The sequence below is a fragment of the Simochromis diagramma genome, unplaced genomic scaffold, assembly GCF_900408965.1.
Source record: "Simochromis diagramma unplaced genomic scaffold, fSimDia1.1 OVJJ01000395.1, whole genome shotgun sequence".
Taxonomy (NCBI): Eukaryota; Metazoa; Chordata; class Actinopteri; order Cichliformes; family Cichlidae; genus Simochromis; species Simochromis diagramma.
This window is the reverse complement of record NW_024386844.1, coordinates 255,727-273,834: the sequence shown is the minus strand read 5'-3', so window position 1 is coordinate 273,834 and position 18,108 is coordinate 255,727. Positions and strand designations below refer to the sequence as shown.

At 43.7% G+C, this 18,108-nt stretch overlaps 2 protein-coding genes across 4 annotated transcripts; one reads left to right on the top strand and one right to left on the bottom strand.

Annotated features, from left to right (window-relative positions):
• Nucleotides 1-10,814: 10,814 nt before the first annotated feature.
• On the bottom strand, nucleotides 10,815-14,905 carry LOC120732017 (trafficking protein particle complex subunit 1-like). 3 transcript variants are annotated; one of them, XM_040029399.1, is made up of 6 exons: nucleotides 13,277-13,385; nucleotides 12,797-12,895; nucleotides 12,642-12,712; nucleotides 12,416-12,554; nucleotides 11,646-11,799; nucleotides 10,815-10,825 (listed from the first exon to the last, which is right to left on the bottom strand). In XM_040029399.1, exons 2-5 carry the CDS (start codon nucleotides 12,893-12,895, stop codon nucleotides 11,671-11,673), a joined length of 438 nt encoding a protein of 145 aa, XP_039885333.1. In that variant the 5' UTR covers nucleotides 13,277-13,385; the 3' UTR covers nucleotides 10,815-10,825; nucleotides 11,646-11,670. The 3 variants fall into 3 exon arrangements, with proteins under 3 accessions (XP_039885333.1, XP_039885334.1, XP_039885332.1); XM_040029400.1 differs by lacking the exons at nucleotides 10,815-10,825; nucleotides 13,277-13,385 and adding an exon at nucleotides 14,128-14,905 and having other exon boundaries at nucleotides 11,515-11,799; XM_040029398.1 differs by lacking the exon at nucleotides 10,815-10,825 and having other exon boundaries at nucleotides 11,515-11,799.
• LOC120732015 (proteasome subunit beta type-6-like) lies at nucleotides 13,443-16,329 on the top strand. Its single transcript, XM_040029397.1, has 7 exons — nucleotides 13,443-13,634; nucleotides 14,153-14,220; nucleotides 14,302-14,367; nucleotides 15,525-15,590; nucleotides 15,672-15,801; nucleotides 15,918-16,062; nucleotides 16,142-16,329. The coding sequence occupies exons 1-7, from the start codon at nucleotides 13,479-13,481 to the stop codon at nucleotides 16,267-16,269; spliced, it is 759 nt and encodes a 252-aa protein (XP_039885331.1). The 5' UTR covers nucleotides 13,443-13,478; the 3' UTR covers nucleotides 16,270-16,329.
• Nucleotides 16,330-18,108: the final 1,779 nt, after the last annotated feature.

The following is an 18,108-nucleotide window of genomic DNA, read 5'->3' as shown; positions in this document are numbered from 1 at the left end:
GACTCAGTAAGTAAGCAGTGCACTGGTCGGACTCTATGAATGTTCTGCACTGATGTTTTTTTAAGTGCAAAACAAATAAGTATTATCATGTATTGCTGGTGATACCTAAAAAGTCGCATGTTTCCTCGCTTTATCTTGAACACACTAACTCGGGTTTGACATCATTCCCAAGTTCAAACATCCGTGCTCCGATGTATTTAAGTCCACTCAGTCTGTATGATCATTAAAGGGGTAAATGGACTGCATCATTGTCCTGGACAGAGAAAGATGCTAGTTTCAGCTGGGAACAGTTGGGAGCAGTCGGGAACAGTCGGGAACAGTCGGGAGCAGTCGGGAACAGTCGGGAACAGTCAGGAACAGTCGGGAGCAGTCAGGAACAGTCAGGAACAGTCGGGAACAGTCGGGAACAGTCAGGAAAAGTCAGGAAAAGTCAGGAACAGTTGGGAACAGTCAGGAACAGTCGGGAACAGTCAGGAACAGCAGGTACGGCAGCAGGTAGCTCCGCATGTTTGATTAGGCAGCTTTATGCTGAATCCAACCCCAAAAGGGATTTTGAGATCTTTCACTTGCATTAAATACCAACATTAGCTTTGTATGCAGACGGTCAGCGTTGTAGCTTTATCGATGATTTGATCGCGTTAGCGTCTAATTGATTTGTTGCTCTTGTCAGGCTGATACAGTGATGACCACTGTATCAGCCTGACATATAAACCACACGCAGCATCAACAGCCTCCACGAGATTTCATTGGTCATCACCTTGTTAATGTGCTCAGTGGCAATAAAGCACACTGAGGTCATTCAGGGCCAGACTGAGGTCTGCAGCCAGGCTAACGAGGACTGCTGCCGCTGCAGTTAGGGAGCAACAGCAGGAAGATTTAAAGTCACTGTTGGAGTCAGCAGCAGTGCATGATGGGAGCTGTGGTCATCAGTCAGGATGATTTAAAGCTTTATGTCGAAACCAATCAACTTATCGCACAGTGTGATTACAGCAGTGCCTTTAATTTAAACAAACTCACTGTACATTCATCAACATGAGTGTGAGGTCAGAGGTCACAGAGCTGAGGCTGATTAACGCTGTGCAGATGGTACAGAACATACATGAGGGAGGGAGCGCATGTTTCATGTCAGGATAAAAAATACCACAAACAGCAGCTTCAGACGGCGCTGCTAAAATACCCCCAACAGCAGCAGCAGCTGACCAATCAGCTGTGTTTTTACTGACGTTTACAGTTTTCACACATCAAACACAGCCAGACACAAACATCCAAACATCAGCCGGCCGCTTTAGAAACACCTCCACCTCCCCTCTGTTCAAGTCTGGCTCTGATGAAATGACCTTCAGTCTGAAAACCAGCGACACGCTTCAGTGATCGAACAGAAAGAGACTCAATTAAAGTCTGACACGTAAACTGACTCGAGTAATTCAAGTCTGCAACACTCATTCACATCCAAGACCGAGGCGCTTGTGTTCGAGATCAAACAAAGGCTCACATCCAAGTGGAATAAGTACAAATCCATGACATTTACCTCTAAGTCTGAGGCAAGAAAACAAGATTCACATGCAAGTTACCAAGTCTTACACCAGCTCATTGAGGTTTCAACAATCAAATTCAAAGTCGAGTCTGAAATCATCAATGATGACTCAAATATGAGTCCAAGCTGAAAACATATTCATGTTAGTGTCCAAGTTAAAGTTAAGTCTAGGAACACGTCTGAGCTGAAAACATCCAAATTCACATTAAAGTTCAAGTTAAATCCAGCTGTTTTTAAAAACTGCGCTTCAAGTATTTCATTGAGTTATTTTACAGGAGTAAAGCCTAAAGTTAAGGACACATCCAAGCAACAATAATTACAACCCAAGTCCTGATTAAAGTCAGCAGTTTAAAAAACGCAGTCTGAGACCAAATTACTGGACAGAAGCTGTTTACAATGTGCACATCAGATAGATTACATTAAAGTACAAGTCAGGTTAAATAGATAATAATTTATATATATACATATTAGAGTCCAAGTTCGTTCCACCGTCTTCAAACAAGTCAGCACACAGTAAGACTTTATCATGCAGTTCAAAGGCATTATTTCCAAGTCTGGGTCAAGTCTAAAATCAATTACAGTCAAGTGAATCGTGCATGTAGTCCAAGTCCACAACCAAAGCGTGATTTAGACTTCTGCAGGAAATCTATACTGTAACTTGTGATGTAACTGGAAACCTCTTTTAACCCAGTGCTCTAACCTCACAAATCATCCAGTCATTGCATCGAGTCTGCCTTTAGCCGCATTCTCGGGAGGCTCACGTCAGGTGACGTGGAAGAATATGGGGCTAAAAGGAGTTTCCAGTTATGGCCTGAGTTTTGTCGTTGATTTCCCGCAGACGCATAATTCAAGCTTGTTTCTCAAATAAAGTCATTTTTCATCTTGAGACAACAGGATTCATACCAGATCCAAGCCACTGGTTTTAAAATGTAGTCTTAGCCCAAGACATGAAACCAAGCAACACTGTCATCAATACTCCTTCATAGCCGGATGTCAATAACGTGCTTCATTGTAATAAAGTCTTGTAAACCACACTATTTCTGTGCCTACGTGTGAGCTCCGGTCTGAGTTCGTCAGTCTTGCTCTGGCTGTGACAGTCCAGGTCCTCAATAATCACGTTTAAGAAAACTGGCAAGTCAAATGTGATTGATATTATATGTTTGATTGAGTCCAAATCATAGACGTTCATGCACACGTCTGAGACATTAAGGCCCAGGTTAGTGTCAGTAGAGTCCGAGTCACTTGTGCTTCAGTCAAAATCAAGTCATTGATGTACATGAAGTCAGGATCAACAGGTAGAAAGACACGGAGATTCCAAGTCATCGGTTTTAGTACCTGAGACCAAGCTTTCAATGCTAACATGAGAATCATAGTCAGCAATAGTCATGTCAAATAAACATCCAAAGTTTCATGTCCAAATGCAAATCCTGACAAAATCATTAGATGGGACACTTTTATGTCAGTGATGAAGTCCTGGTGTTAGATTTATGTCCACGTCCACTTTATTCTTGGTCTGGTACAAGCTCTGATCTTCATATGTGAGTCATAATCTGAAAGTCAGTCAGACGTCCGAGGTACTCGTGAGTCTGTGCCCAGGTTGGTGTCAGCTCACTGCATGTGCTTCATGTTTATGGTGACTGATATTAACGCCTGAGTCCAGGTCACAGTCCACGATGAATTCATCAATATTCAATCAGGATCAATTCTGAGCCTCGCTTTGAGTCATCAATATCTGAGAGACGAGTCGCCCTGAGACGCACACTCGTATCAATATCTGGCTTCAGACCATTAATATTTAACCCGACTAATCAGTATTCAGACTACATACATGTCACCTGATCGGCTCTACCAAACGCATCAATCAGCAATATAGAATCAATGCCAGGGAGGGGGCGGATCAATATCTCTGATCGGTTTGCTGTACTAGCTCGCTGTTGCTGGTCCTGACAGAACGACCCCGGGTACACACACACACACACACACACACACACACGTGTATGAAACATGAACCTGAGTCACGCTCTGCACCTGTCGGGTCACATGACCACCTCTTTGTGTCACTCTCACTGCCTCACCTGTACTTCATGTTGCTATAACGCCCGAGGGCCTCCTTCATGTGGGCGTGGCCTAGCAGGGTGTTCCGCTCCGAAGGCTCGGCCCTGACCTTTACCTGGCAGATGGGGGCGCTGCTGGTGTTCGCCGCCGCCCTCCGCTCCTTCAGCTGGTGCTCGCTGGCCCCTCCACCGCCCCCACCTCCTCCCATGTTACATGCTATGGACACCTGCATCCTGATTGCCGCGGTAACAAACCTTATGATTATACAAAGAGTTCTAAAGTCTCAAAGCATGATGAGGAGACCGCCGCTGCCGCCAAGGATGCCAGTCGCTATGGTTACGATGGAAAGAATTCATGAGTGGGATGTCAAGTTTGAGTCCACCCGCTGCGTTTGAGCCAATCAGCCAATCAAAGAGATGCAAACAACTTTCCTTCAGTGTGTCCGTCTGTCGGACACCACCGTCCCACAACAGGAGCCCCGAGGAGGAGCACAAGGAGGAGGAGGAGATGATGAAGAGCGTCCCAACAAAGAAGAAGAAACAGAGACGAGGGAACGCGATGCAGAGATGAACGCAGGAAGAAGAACTGGGCGTCCGTCCGTCCTCTGGACTGTGCCGCTGAGCAGGAGAGGGGAGAGAGGGAGCCCCTCCCCCGCCTGTCATTATTCAGAGCTGGTTGGCTGCACACTGGCCGAGCGAGCATTCAACAAAGAAAGAGAGAGAGGGAGCGCGAGGGCTGTCACTGTGCAGAGAGCACTGTGATAATTGCTACTGTCAGACAGCATCATGGGAAACATGCTGTTAATGTTAGCGAGCTGGAAGCAGCTGAAGGATCTCACCTACAGCCGCAGCACACCTGAGCCTCCTTCATCTGCATCGCATTTAATGAGAAACATGCAGATTAATGCCTGCAAGAGGCAATCGCGACCTGCAAAGAAAAAGAATTAAAAATGTCCCCTCATACATCAGCTATTAAACCCCGGAGAGCGATTGCTGAACAGCAGATAGACGCAAGCAGGAAAAAGCAAAAAGACAACTGTGAAAAAATAAAAAATGACAGAAAAAACAAACAATAATGGAACAAATTTGACAAAAAAACCCAACAAACACAGAAACAAGAAGGAGAAAAACATGAAAAAGGAATCAAATTGATGCAAGAAATGAAGAAAAACAACAACGACAACATGACCCCCCAACAAAAACAACCTTTACAAGGAAAAACAACAGCAAAAAAATGTAAAAACTCATAAAGGGTCCTAAAAAGCCAATTAAGTCTAAAAATAATAAAAAACAAAAATGATTTAAATGCTTCAAAGGCACAAACAGTTACATGGAGGGGACTTTTCCAACTACACATGCCCTCAAAGGGTCACAAAGCTAGCACAAGACAACCCGAGAGAAGCAAAAACGGGGGGAAAGCTACTACAAAAGAGAAAACATGGACAAATAAGAAATGTTTCAGATTTTCAGTGAAATTACAAGTCCATAAAAAAACTACAAACGTCATGGCTGCTTGTTTTTGCTGTCACTGATAACAAAACAGCACCACCTGTGGCCGCAGGAGGAACTACAAGACAAGCTCCTGAAGCTTGGAGGACTCAAATAAACTGAGAGAAGAAGAAGACACATGAACCCTTCTCGTATCCCTGATGAAAGTTGATTTTTGGCATTGTTTTAGTTTCTCAGGATGTTTCCTGCACATGACGAGATGATGAAGACCCTCCCCCACTCCTCTTCCTCAATCGGACACACTCATGTGCGTTCATAAATGCGCTGCAGCAGTGCATTAGATGTGAGTGCAGACTCGGCAGGACGCCCGAGGCCAAAGGTTTGGTGTCACTAATCTGGATTACAAGAGTAGCTGCACACTTAGACGCTGCCTCCATCTCTTCCTGCTCCATCACAAACACTTCACCACAGAAACGTGGCTCCACGAACCTCCGAGCGATCAGGAAGTATCATCATCAAACCTTCATCTTTGTCTGCAGGCTCCTCTCAGCAGAGACAGCCCGTCACATACACGCTAACGTTTACTAACGAAGGTTTCTGCCTGCATTCTGTCTGTTCGTCTGTTTGTGTTTTAATAGTAAGCAAAGTAGCTTTTGTTCTGCCATCATCACTCCTATGCAGAATTAGAATTATTAGTATAATTATTATTATTAGTAAATACATTTCAGTGTTTATTTTGAAAAGGCGTGTTTTTTTCTCAGTGTTTATTTTGAAAAGGCGTGTTTTTTCTTAGTGTTTATTTTGAAAAGCCGTGTTTTTTCTCAGTGTTTATTTTGAAAAGCCGTGTTTTTTCTCAGTGTTTATTTTGAAAAGCCATGTTTTTTCTTAGTGTTTATTTTGAAAAGCCGTGGTTTTTCTCAGTGTTTATTTTGAAAAGCCGTGTTTTTTCTCAGTGTTTATTTTGAAAAGCCGTGTTTTTTCCTCAGTGTTTATTTTGAAAAGCTGTGTTTTTTCTCAGTGTTTATTTTGAAAAGCCGTGTTTTTTCCTCAGTGTTTATTTTGAAAAGCTGTGTTTTTTCTCAGTGTTTATTTTGAAAAGCCCTGGTTTTTCTCAGTGTTTATTTTGAAAAGCCGTGGTTTTTCTCAGTGTTTATTTTGAAAATAGCACATTAATATATTTTTTAAAGCTGATAAATAATTTTAACTAATTCTTCATTCAGAAGTCCTATTTCAAATCTGTCCAATTTAAGTGCTTAAGTCAGGTTTAATGATTATTATTATTTTTTATTATTATCATTATAATTATTCACGCTATTTTTGTAAAACATTATTTTAATTTTATTGAATCTTTTTGAAAATAACACATCTCTGTTCCCATATTATATATTTTTTAGATTATTACAGGTTTAAGACACGTTTAGACATATTTTTTCTTTTTTATTACAGTGAGCATCCATAGAAAATACAATTCAAAACTGGAAACACTGACTTCTTTTTCTTCTGTTAGAAGTTTCATTGGAAATCTATCAGCTTAATGCTAAGTGGTCTGATGACTTTCAGTTATTAATAAAAATACATTGATGGAAAAACCAAACCCATTCAGAGCTGCCATTAAAGCAGAGTGTAGTTCTGAGTGATTTGATTTCTGGCCTCTACTGTTTTGTTATTATGTAAACATCTGTGTTGGGTGTAGTATTTAGCCAGTGGCACTAACTCTCCAGTGGAGACGTCCCAGTGGAAATCTGATGAAACACTGAGCTTATTTTGTTTTTTTAATGAGGTTTACATGGACGTCTGTCACCTGTTCTCTCACTGAGGATCACTCTGTACTGAAACCCAATGATTTTACAGAAGGTTGTCAGACACAGGCAGGACTGTGTTTGGTAATGTAGCGTGACCTCGGTCTGCAGAACAAACTGGTCTGTTCATCGACATATTGATCAGGTATCGGCTCGCGTGCTGCTGCCAGCTGCTCACATATTTACACTGTTTCAGTTTTATATATGATAACATTAGCTGAAGTCAGGGATGGTGCAGCGCTCACTCAGAACACACACACACACACCGAGCTGATAAACGACTGGAGCAGAAAGTCTTTAATAACAGAAATGTGACTCAGCAGCTCCAGGAGCCAATCAGAGTGAGCCGAGGAGGACGCCACACACCGGTCTGACCAGTAACAGCTGCTCTCCAGGTTAACCAGTTCAGCTATTTTCACATTAAAACCAGCTTATCACTGTAGCCCAGTAAAACCAGTTCAAACTGCCATGTGGTTCAAATTATGTGTTTCAGTGTGACTGTGCCCTCTGGTGGTTACTCCGTGTTACTGCACCTGTCTTTTATGTCACCTGTATTGCATGTCCCTCTGCTCCATGGTGATGTCACACTCCTTCAGGTAGATCTCAAGGCGTCGCCTCTCCATCAGCCTCCGGGCGGCCTCCAGGATCTGAGATGCCAACACCGACTCATCTTTCTCCTTCACATCCTTCTTCACTTCCGTTTTCTCTGCTTTCCCAGAAATCCCCCTGTTTACTTTGGGCTTCTTGCTGAAACCATAGAGCTCCTCCACTGACAACTTTCCAGCTTTTCCTGCTACGGCTGCTGAGGGTCCAGCGGCTCCTGCGGCTGACGCCCGACCCGCAAACATGGCTGACACTGAAATGATAAAACAGGCCTTAAGTCAGCAATTTAACCCAGGAACCCATTAGCTGTGTGGTATTGTTGCGTTTATTGTTCCAGGCTTTAGATCTATAATTTACAAGTTTGCAAAATGCTGCCTGTGTGTAGCTACAGTGACTGATCCCACAGTCTTACCAGCCTTCCTGCAAATGCGTACAGAAACTTCCAGAACAGAAAGCTAAACGTTCCAGTCGCTGATTTCTGTACTCAAGAACATCCTGTCATACAGAAGCTTTTTCAGCAAACTTAAAATGATCGTGCATGTACCTTCTTGACACATAACGATGCAGATGGGTCACACATTTGTAACAAAGGATAAGTACAGCAGCTTTCTAGTTTGAAAACTAATAAAATTACACCTGTATGGATGATGTCCTGCTTCGCTGTAACACAATTTACACATCTGAGCTCCAATGTAGCAGTTTAGACTTTCACGGTTTTCCCTGCTATTCCTGGCTGTTGTTTTAATACCAGCAGAATGATTTTGTCTTCTGCTCTAGGCTGTGGCTACTCCATAAATGACAGGTCGCTGTCATGAGGTTACCACAAGCCAACAGATGGTGCTGCTGTGGTTCTTGTATTCAGTTTAGGGTCTGGAGTCCCACAGGGCTCCATTCTTGGTCCTCTACAGTTTCATTTCTACATGTTTCTCCTTCATCAGCAAACACACAATCAGTTATCAGAGCTGTGTAGATGATGCCAGCAGCAGCTGCCTCAGGATTACAGCGTCACTTCAGATGCTGGAATTATATCAATCTGTAATAGACTCCACATTAGCTGTAGTGCAGATACCTGCTTACAGAACTTATTTTTATACTCATGTCTGCCTCAAACTGTAGCTGACCTGACCCTTACAGCTAGATACGCTTTCTGCTTTGTCAAACAGTTTTGTTGATCCTCGTCTACTTTTAACAGTCAGTTTAATCCTGATTTGTGCTCTACACACAAACTTCACCTTTAATGATAAAAAGCTAGTTTTACAGCATGTGCATGTCGTACCTGTTTGTCTGGTTCCTGTCGCCCGCAGCGTCCGTCCACCTTCATCTGTCTGTCTGTGTCCCTGCTGCTGCTCTCATATTAATCCCGTTGGCCTGATCCCACCAATCAGAGAGCAGATATCATGTCTGTCTGATTCAAAAAACCAAAAGTCTGAGTACAGATGTTAAACATGGCGTCCTGCCCATCAACCTCATGTATCTAGCTCTAATCTCACACACACACACACACACACACACTTAAGTCTTTTTAAATAGAGACAGTGGTAGAGTGAGATAGACAACCTGTCCTGGTTCAGGGAAGGCCCTGAATGCACCACGCAGCAGTGGATTAAACCTATTTGTGTTCCTGCGTCCTCTAAACGTTCATAAAGCCGAGGCTTCCTTCACAGCAGCAGCTCGAGTGACGTGTGTCTGATACAACAGTACACACACGGTGGAGGAAACATCTGTAAACATCTGTTGTGCTTTTATCTTCATCTGTGTGTAATCCATCACATCATCTGTCCGAGCGGCAGCAGCCTCCACCTGCTGTCCACAGATTTCATTTTAAACCCTGAGATGCAAACATCTGGCAGAGACGACACACACACACACACACACACGCAGAAGTTATAATAGCCCTGTGTTCACTGACACCTGAGGGAAACCCCCATGACCACAGGGTGGGGTTTTACGGCTGCCTTAATCTTTCACCTCCTCTCCTCCTCCACATCGAGAGGAGCTGGTTGAGGTCGTATGAGGAGGCCAGCCACAGGACATGATGGAAATTATTATCTCTTTATTATTTTTATATACAGATTGTTATATCTCAGACGAGTGAAGGGAAATTGTTTCACCTGCTCACACTGATTTTTCTTGCTCGTTGTGATTCCTGTGACGGTAACATTGATACTTTTTGTTTCGTGAGGTCAAGTTTTGCACATTTAACAGTGTTTTTTTCCATATTACAATCCTGGCAAAGGACCGTACCATTTTCAGGGGCAGGGATGTTAACCTGAGTCACAGTAACTGCACACGTTATTTAAAGCGTCGTAAACTCAGACATTTTAGGGTAAATAAATGTTTCTGTGGCTTTAATACTGAACTGCATGTGTCCATATTACTCAGTCACACCTGAATCCTGTGTTTAATCAGCACAGTTTAAGTCCTGTATTTATATTTCGTTTACACAGGTGATCCCACTGACACTCGGTGTCTCAGTTACAACACAGACCTGTTTGACCTCTATCTGCTGACACAGAGGTCATCCAAAGGACTGCGGCTGTGCTGAATGGGTGTGGATAAATCATGGATCCTGACCAGCCTCTGCAGTTTGTAGCTGCTCTGACACACACACAGGAAATCTTTACCAGCTCACACCACAACACCTGCTTGATTTTAGATTTAACATCCAGATTGTATCAGATTGTATTCCTGCCTCGCACAGGAATCCACCGAGTTTGAGAATAAGTAAAGTGTTTTAAATCTTAGTTTATTTTTACAAAGTGAGGACAAGGAGAGGAAATCTTTATAAGTTGAGGACATTTTTAGATTCTTGGACACTTTCCTGTAAAGAAACAAAAGCACAGATTTCTCTGTGAGCACAAAGATCAGTGTTTAAGAACCGTACAGATGTTGGAGAAATACGGACCTTTGTATCTGAACACACCAGGGACTTTTGTTTATGAGGACATTTTTAAGTCCCCACTTAATGGCAGAAATCCCTGTGAAGTGGGGACTTGAAAGATTTCTTCTTGAGGACAGGGTTTAGTCACTGTAGTGAGGACATTTCTACATGTAAGGACATTATGATGGATACAAAACTGCTACATAAACATGTTTCCTAGTCCACACATCTGTCTGCAACTGTCTGTCTGTACTGGTGATTGTTGGCAAGATGGTCCTCACGTGTGTGCAAAGACCAACGTGTGTGTTTCCAGCTGTTTGTTGGCAGTATGTTTTTCAGTGGGATTAGAGATTACACTGTGGACACACACACTCCAATCATGATGATGTCATCACTTCATCTGCAGCTCCGCCTAATGATGCAGCGTCATTTTTGCCTCTGCTTGTATTACCCACAATGCACTTGAAAAATGATCAAAAGCATCTGATAGAAGCTGTGTGTTTGTCTGATGAGTCAGTCGGTTCAGCAGGTTGTTTCTGATTGATTGACTGATCAGGTCTTCTTTGTCCACAGTCGTGTGTTCAGCAGGTCAGGCGAAGTGTTCAGGTGTTGATGGAGACTCCGGTATCGGAGCTGCTTCCTACAGCTGAAGGACAGCATGTGGAGGGGGCGGGGTCAGCTCGGACTGAATCCAGCTGTTAATCAGTCAGCAGACCTCAGGCCAGTTACATCACTCACGTGTTAACTGTGTGTGTTCAATCAGAGCTGGTTTCTGAGGGTCGATCACACGAGCGCTTCCACCATCATTCACACTGATTTCTTCAGCTGTTACAGGATCAAACTCTGGGTTTATCAGCAGGATGTTCACAGACTCACATCCATCACACAGGCCATGAGTCACGTGACGTGACAGACATAACGCTACACGCAATAACGAGGGTCAGAGGGCAAGTCTGCGCTATGCATTCTGGGTAATTCCCTCAGGCAGTGTACTTCTGCAGAGTTCACAAAGGCTCAATTTATCTGCTGTGCTGCACTTCGTGAGCTCACAGCCAGCAGCAGCGCCCCCCAGTGGTACCACCCAGTCAGCACAGTTTAAACCATCAGCTCTGCGCACACAGGGATCACTGCAGAGACATCATCATAAACTCCGGGTGTGAGCATCAGCAGAGAGTAACGACAGTTTCCAGGAAGTTCCACAGAGCTGCTTTTATTAAAGGTCAAAGGTCAGAGTGGCTTCATATACGTTTAATTCAAAAGACAAAAAAACTTCCTGCCAAGGACATGAAAGAACAAAATAAATACATTAAACTCTCACTGTGAACGTGTGTGTGTGTGTGTGTGTGACGCTCAGGCGGCTCGTGGGCTGTAGTACGGCAGCGCTCTGATGAAGGCGTCCAGTCGGCTGCTGAACAGCTCGCTCTCCAAGGTCTGCGTGGATGTACAAACCGGGTTCTTCACGATTAGCTCCACGTACAGCTGACACACACACACACACACACACAGTGTAAGTCTCTTTCACAATAAAGCCTGCAACACTTCCTGTTTAGCACAGACAGAAAACAGCAGCTCACAGATGATTATTATTAATATTATAATTTTGAAGTCATGGATTCAGAACAAAACCAAACTGACAAGATTTAAAAAAAAAAAAAAAAAAAAAAAACACACGTCAACATTTGAAGAGTAAAGTTTGTAACACACAAAGATCTGAACTAAAGAATTAAACGTTAATATGTGACAAATGAAATCTGTCAGCTCAACCCTTCAGGTGAATGAATTCTGGGTAAAAAAAACATTTTAGTTCAGCCTCAGTGTGATAATCTCTGGTCTCTCATGGACAGAATCCTGATGGTCGTTATAGAACGAGCAGATTTCTGTTTATATTATAACCATGATTCAACATGTTGTTCTCTCTCATTTTCCAACTTCAACTCTTAAAAGATTCTTTGAGAAAACAGATGAAATTTCACATAATTCAACGAAAAGCTGCAGTTCAGCCTGCTGGTTTTATAGATGAACCCACTCATAGGTGTGTGTGTGTGTGTGTGTGTGTGTGTGTGTGTGTGTGTGTGTGTGTGTGTGTGTGTCTCACATTGCTGTAGATGTGCTGCAGTGTGTCCCTGGCGTTGGTCACTGACAGGTCGGTGTTCAAGACGAACTTCAGGCCACTCGGTGTCTCGTAGTAATGAAGACGATACTTACTGGTCTGAAAGGACAGGAACCCCTCCTTCCTGAGCACAGATAAGGACCACAGACAGGAGGACAGGTGGACAGACAGACTATCAGGAGGACATATTGACAGGTGATGTGAAGGATACATGTCCAGAGGAGACATCTTGCTGACGAAGGAGCGGATGGAGAAGAGCATCCCGTACATCAGCTTGAACTCCTGCAGACACACATAAACACACCTTTCCTTCACACACACTCTCCGTGTCTGATTTATTGATTGCTGATTGGTTTTGAGGCTCACCTCCTCCTTGGAGATGCCCGCCTGCTTCTTGCGGTTCCACTCGTTGTAATACAAACAGTTTCCATTGCGGTCAAATATGTACAAGTTATGAACCGTCATCTGCAACACAGCCGATCACAAATCAATTAACAGACATCCACCGATGATCACTCAGTGGCTCGGGGTATGCCGAATCAAAGACGAACTCCTCCACAACATAAAAAGTGTTAACATTACTTTCTGTCCCGTGGGTATTCTTTTTACTGCAAAGTTTTAAATACCAGGGATAAAATTGCACATTTTTTATTGTAGTCTGGTCCTCCGCGATGCTCAGACGTAACACAACAGCCACTAAATTATCGGTTAACCTCATTGAAACACACCAGCTTTCTCTAATATGTTTAATTACTCCATTTAAAGGAGAAAAACACGTTAAATGTTTTAAAATAATCGTTATAATCAGGTTTAGTCGAAGTTTTTCTAATCCAGCTCAGTGTTTACCTTATCTTCCTGTTTCTCGCAGGACCCCAACTGCAGAGCTGTTCACTTAAGTGCCCGAATAAAACTGTTTCGAGGAAATTTATACAGCTAAGTTAGACTCTCTGAATTGAAAGAAGGTTAAGTTATTAAATCTAACTTGTAATTTAATCATATGCGAGTTGGTTTGTAACATGGATATTCCGCTAATAGCGTAAATAAAATAATGTTAGGCTTTATGCGCGGACAGCCTCTACTGAGTCCAGTTATTCATAGAGAGAAGATGGCGGCAGCACCGGTAATGATGCCGTACTTCGGCCAGCAAATTTCGTCCAAAAGTGACCTGGTTCCGGACTGGACCCGCCAGGAAGTCAGCACCGGGGTAAGTACGTGGTCTGTGGTGTTGGGCCGGACCGAACCAGGCCCGGTTCGGTCCCGGTGGAGCGTCTTTAAACGGCAGGTAGCGGCTGAATGAGACAGCAGTTCTGCAGCAGCTAACGGCGGCTAACGGTAGCTGTGTTTGTGAGGAGATTCGGAGCACAGCGGGACCGGACCGGGCTAAACTGGGGGGTAGAGTCCGCGGAGACACACGTGTATCGGGTGGTTGATGAAAGATATTTAAATAACTACAGGGACGCGTGGAGAGCTGGCTAACGCTATGGTTGCATTATGGGACAGACGTTTAACATTTCTTTGTTTTTCTCACTTGAGCGTTTTCAATGTGGCTTAAATGGCTTGTCCGATAATGAGCTCACCCGACAAACGAGTCATTTAACAGTCTGAGGAGGAGGAACACGGAGGGTGATGAAGCTGAGAGTTTAAACAGGAGAGATGCTGTTCGATAATGAGTGCAGGGTGTTTATCAGCCCGTTTACCTGTTTGTTTGTTGTCGTGTGTCAGACCACCATCATGGCCGTGGAGTATGACGGAGGAGTGGTGATCGGGGCCGACTCTCGCACCACTACAGGGTGAGAAAACAAACACTGAACACGTGATGATGAGTGCAGGAAACACTCCTTTAACCTCACCTGTCTGTGTGTTTGTTTCAGAGCGTACATCGCCAACAGAGTCACAGACAAACTGACTCGCATCCACGACAAGATCTACTGCTGCAGGTCAGTCCTGCTCACTGGGCTCCATCACAGGAACTCTAATCAGAGCACAGAAAACCTTTCAGAATAAAACAGCTATGTTTTTAATCTCAGGAAGCTCAGTCTTTCAAAATAAACTTGGTTAGAATCAGCAGTCCTCACAGAAACCCACAGTCTGCAGTCAGGACTTTTTAGGGACTCTGTAGCCTTGCAGGAACACAAAGTAACCGCTTTAGCAACCCTGAAAACCACAGAGACATGAAGGGATCTAAAGCCTGGGACCAAGTTTAGGATCTCTGGGCTTCTTATTAATTTTTTGTGCCACTATCATCTTAAATAATATTAACAAGAACTTTTCTGAAGAAATTTAAAGGGGCCTGCCAGTTGGTGCGCATCAGTCAAGCCCGAATTGCAGTTTCTGTTGACCAGTCAGGTCCAGCAGGCCTCAGGCTGGAGCATCAAACGGCTTACAAAAACAGTCTTTGTTCAATGTGATGGAAATTTCCAAAATATTGTAGGTTTCCCTGCAGGCCCTTAGTGAAGGTCTTTCTATCTGTTGCATCGTCTTGTGTGGGTTAAAGGTAAGTGTTTGTTTATTTATATATATATATATATATATATATATATATATATATATATATATATATATATATATATATATATATATATATATATATATATATATAAATAAAACGTTACTCCATCTAGTGTGGTACCAGCAGGGTAAAAGCTAATTATTGCTAATACGCTAATGGTAGCATGTGGGTTATCACTAGCATGTTAACAGGTTAACTAACATTAAGCTAATAGTAAGTGAACTGTAGCTTTTACATCAAAGTTAGCTGAAATGCTAATATTAACTGACATTAGCACGTGGGCCAGCAAGTTGTATAAAATGAACAGGAGTGCACGTTCAGCAGAACCTAAATGGCCTTTAATTGGGCTCCGACTGATACGCACCAACTTTCAACTTTCTGTAGAAATGTTCTTTCTAAAATGTTTTTAAAATGATAGCGGCACAAACATTTGACACCACTTTGTCGGATTTGAAGAAGGGGGGGGTCTGTTGAACCTTTGAGATGCCTGATGTTTCTGTAGCACCTTGAGAACTTGTCTGAGAAACTCTTGCCCTCCTGATGAGCGGCTCCTCAGCAGACGTCATGTTTGTGTTCTGGCTGCAGGTCTGGATCAGCTGCTGACACTCAGGCCATCGCTGAGGTCGTCGCCTACCAGCTGGGCTTCCACAGGTAACACACACAGCTTTGCACAGCCTTCCTGTCAGCTCAGGTGAGGCCAATACTCACCTGTGTCTTTGGCCCCGCCCACAGCATCGAGCTGGACGAGCCCCCATTGGTGGAGACGGCAGCCAATCTGTTCAGAGCGAGCTGCTACCGTTACAGGGAGGAGCTGACAGCTGGGATCCTGGTGGCAGGCTGGGACAAGAGGAAGGGCGGGCAGGTGAGACCGCACACCGCCTGGACACATGCGCTGGTGTAGTCCTTTGTGTGGCCGGCAGATGGTGCTGTTTCCACCCTGCAGACTGTAAAGCATCGTCTGTGTGTTACCTGTCTCAGGTGTACAGCGTCCCAATTGGTGGGATGTTGGTGAGGCAGCCGGTGTCGGTGGGCGGCAGCGGCAGCACCTACATCTACGGCTTCATGGACGCCAACTACAAACCCGGGATGAACAAAGAGCAGTGCATGGAGATCACCGCCGCAGGTAACGCACCGCCGCTGCTGCAAGGCATGCTGGGAGCTGCACTCCACAACCGTCTCGCTGACTCACTGTCTCTCCTCAGCTCTGTCTCTGGCCATGGAGCGGGACGGCTCCAGCGGGGGCGTGGTCAGGCTGGCCAGCATCTCGGAGGAGGGGGTGGAGCGACGCGTCATCCTGGGAAACCAGCTGCCCAAGTTCTCCACACACTGAGCGTGCTCCGTTCCACTCACGTGTCTGTTATGTTAATAAAGTTTTCATTTTGTCTCCTCACTGTCGTTGTCTCATTGATGCTAAAAGAACCACAGATCAATCACACCAATACCATGGGTCACTTTGTGGGTGCAGTTCCCCGAGTGTCCAGCAGAGGGAGACACAGACTCAGCAGTGAGCTGAGTGCTTACAGTCAGGGCGATTCTGGGTTTAAGTTTGAGGTCAAAGGTCAGATCCTCGGGGGGTGTGGCACAGCCTGAGTCTCCTCTCTGAGCGCTGCTTTGAAGGTTTTATCTCATGTGTCCGCGCAGACCGCCGTCTGTCCGTCTGTCTACAGAAATAAAGGAGTTTAAAAAAGTCGCCTTTCATGGAGGCGCTTAGAAACGCTTCAAGCTGTGCAACAGGAAGTGCAGCTACCCACTGTCTTAAAGTGCTCGACGGCTGAGTTGGCCTTTTCTGACTGAAACGTTTTCCGTGATGAAGCGAGAGGCCACTGTCAGTGTTGTTACTTTGAGGTGTCGTCTGTGGCTGATCTGCTGCGAGAGGAGACCAAAGGCTGGAGGGACGTTTCCACTGCCAGGTCACATGGGACGACCGACACTCACTGTTACTGAGTGAGAGAGGGGAGGCGTGAAGTCCACTTTTTCATCTGGACTCTTTATTAAGGAATAAGAAAGTGGATGTTCTCCGTCTCTTCCTGTGTTTCCCCTGCTTGCAGCTCCACCCCCTCTGCACACGCTCAGACCATCTCAGGCTCTGACGGACTCGTGCTGCTCACGCCGGTGTTGAGGTCGTTACGGTTTCTGCTTAGCAAAAGTTTTATTAGATCTTTTTACTTTATTTGTTTTTATTTCCAGGTGGGTTTTAATCTTATAATATTTTAAACGTTTCCTATTTTTTATGATTTTTTTAAAATCATTTTCTTATTTTTGTTTTTGTTCTTTTAATTAAAAAAATCCCTTTTCTCAGTTAGTATTTATTTATTCTTTATTTTTACTTTATTTCTGCGTTTTGTGTTTCCCATTATGGTTTTTTATAAGTACATATTTTATATTACCTCTATTTAACTTTTATAAATAAATAAAAATAATTTTTTTTTATGATTTTTATATTTTTTAACCTTTTTAATATTTTTTTTCAGTAATTAAAAATAAAATATAAATAATATTTGGTCTTTTTCATAATAGTTTTTCTGTCTTTTCGTTGTTATTTACTAATCCCTTATTTTTATTTATCTTATTTGTTTCAATCATTTTTAGTTAAAAATTTCTCTGTTTCATTTTTTCTGCAGTTCTGATTTTATTTCTTTTCACTTCTGACAATATTAAGTTTTAGGTTTTAAACTCTTAAATTCTTGATTTTTCCGATTTATCTGACTTTTTTTATTTTAGGAATTCTTTTTAATTTCGACTCTCTTGCTATATTTTTTTGTCATTTTAAATTCATTTTATTTTGTTTTTCACCTTTTCAATTTAATTTAATTGAATGATTATTTTTATTTCTGCATTTTGAGTCCTCGTGTCTTCCTCCGCTGTTGTGACATCACTGGGGGGCGGGACTCTCACCTGTCTGTCAGACGTGTCCGCTCGTCAGTCAGGTGACAGTTTCCCACAGGCCTCCTCTCCTCTGTTCTCTCCATCCTTCCTCCTCCTCCTCCTCTTCCTCTCCTTGCTTTGTTCTCCGGGCCGTTCACACCTCTGCCGACAAAGAGCAGAAACAAAGAGCAGCAGGAGGAGGAGGAGGACACCTGACTCTGTCTTTTGTCCTCAGACTGGGAGAAAGAGGAGCTCTCCTCCTTTCATCTCTCTCTCTCTCTGTCGGGACTGAATGTCTCTCGCC

Excerpts from the sequence above, each read along its gene's own strand:
- LOC120732017 (XM_040029400.1), bottom strand. The coding sequence starts at position 12,895 with ATGACGGTTCATAACTTGTACATATTTGACCGCAATGGAAACTGTTTG. Across the intron at positions 12,713-12,796 it reads CGGGCATCTCCAAGGAGGAG|GAGTTCAAGCTGATGTACGG; the intron begins GTGAGCCTCAAA and ends GTGTGTCTGCAG. Across the intron at positions 11,800-12,415 it reads TGCAGCACATCTACAGCAAT|CTGTACGTGGAGCTAATCGT; the intron begins GTGAGACACACA and ends TGTGTGTGTCAG.
- LOC120732015 (XM_040029397.1), top strand. The coding sequence starts at position 13,479 with ATGTTAGGCTTTATGCGCGGACAGCCTCTACTGAGTCCAGTTATTCAT. Across the intron at positions 14,221-14,301 it reads GACTCTCGCACCACTACAGG|AGCGTACATCGCCAACAGAG; the intron begins GTGAGAAAACAA and ends TGTTTGTTTCAG. Across the intron at positions 16,063-16,141 it reads CATGGAGATCACCGCCGCAG|CTCTGTCTCTGGCCATGGAG; the intron begins GTAACGCACCGC and ends GTCTCTCCTCAG.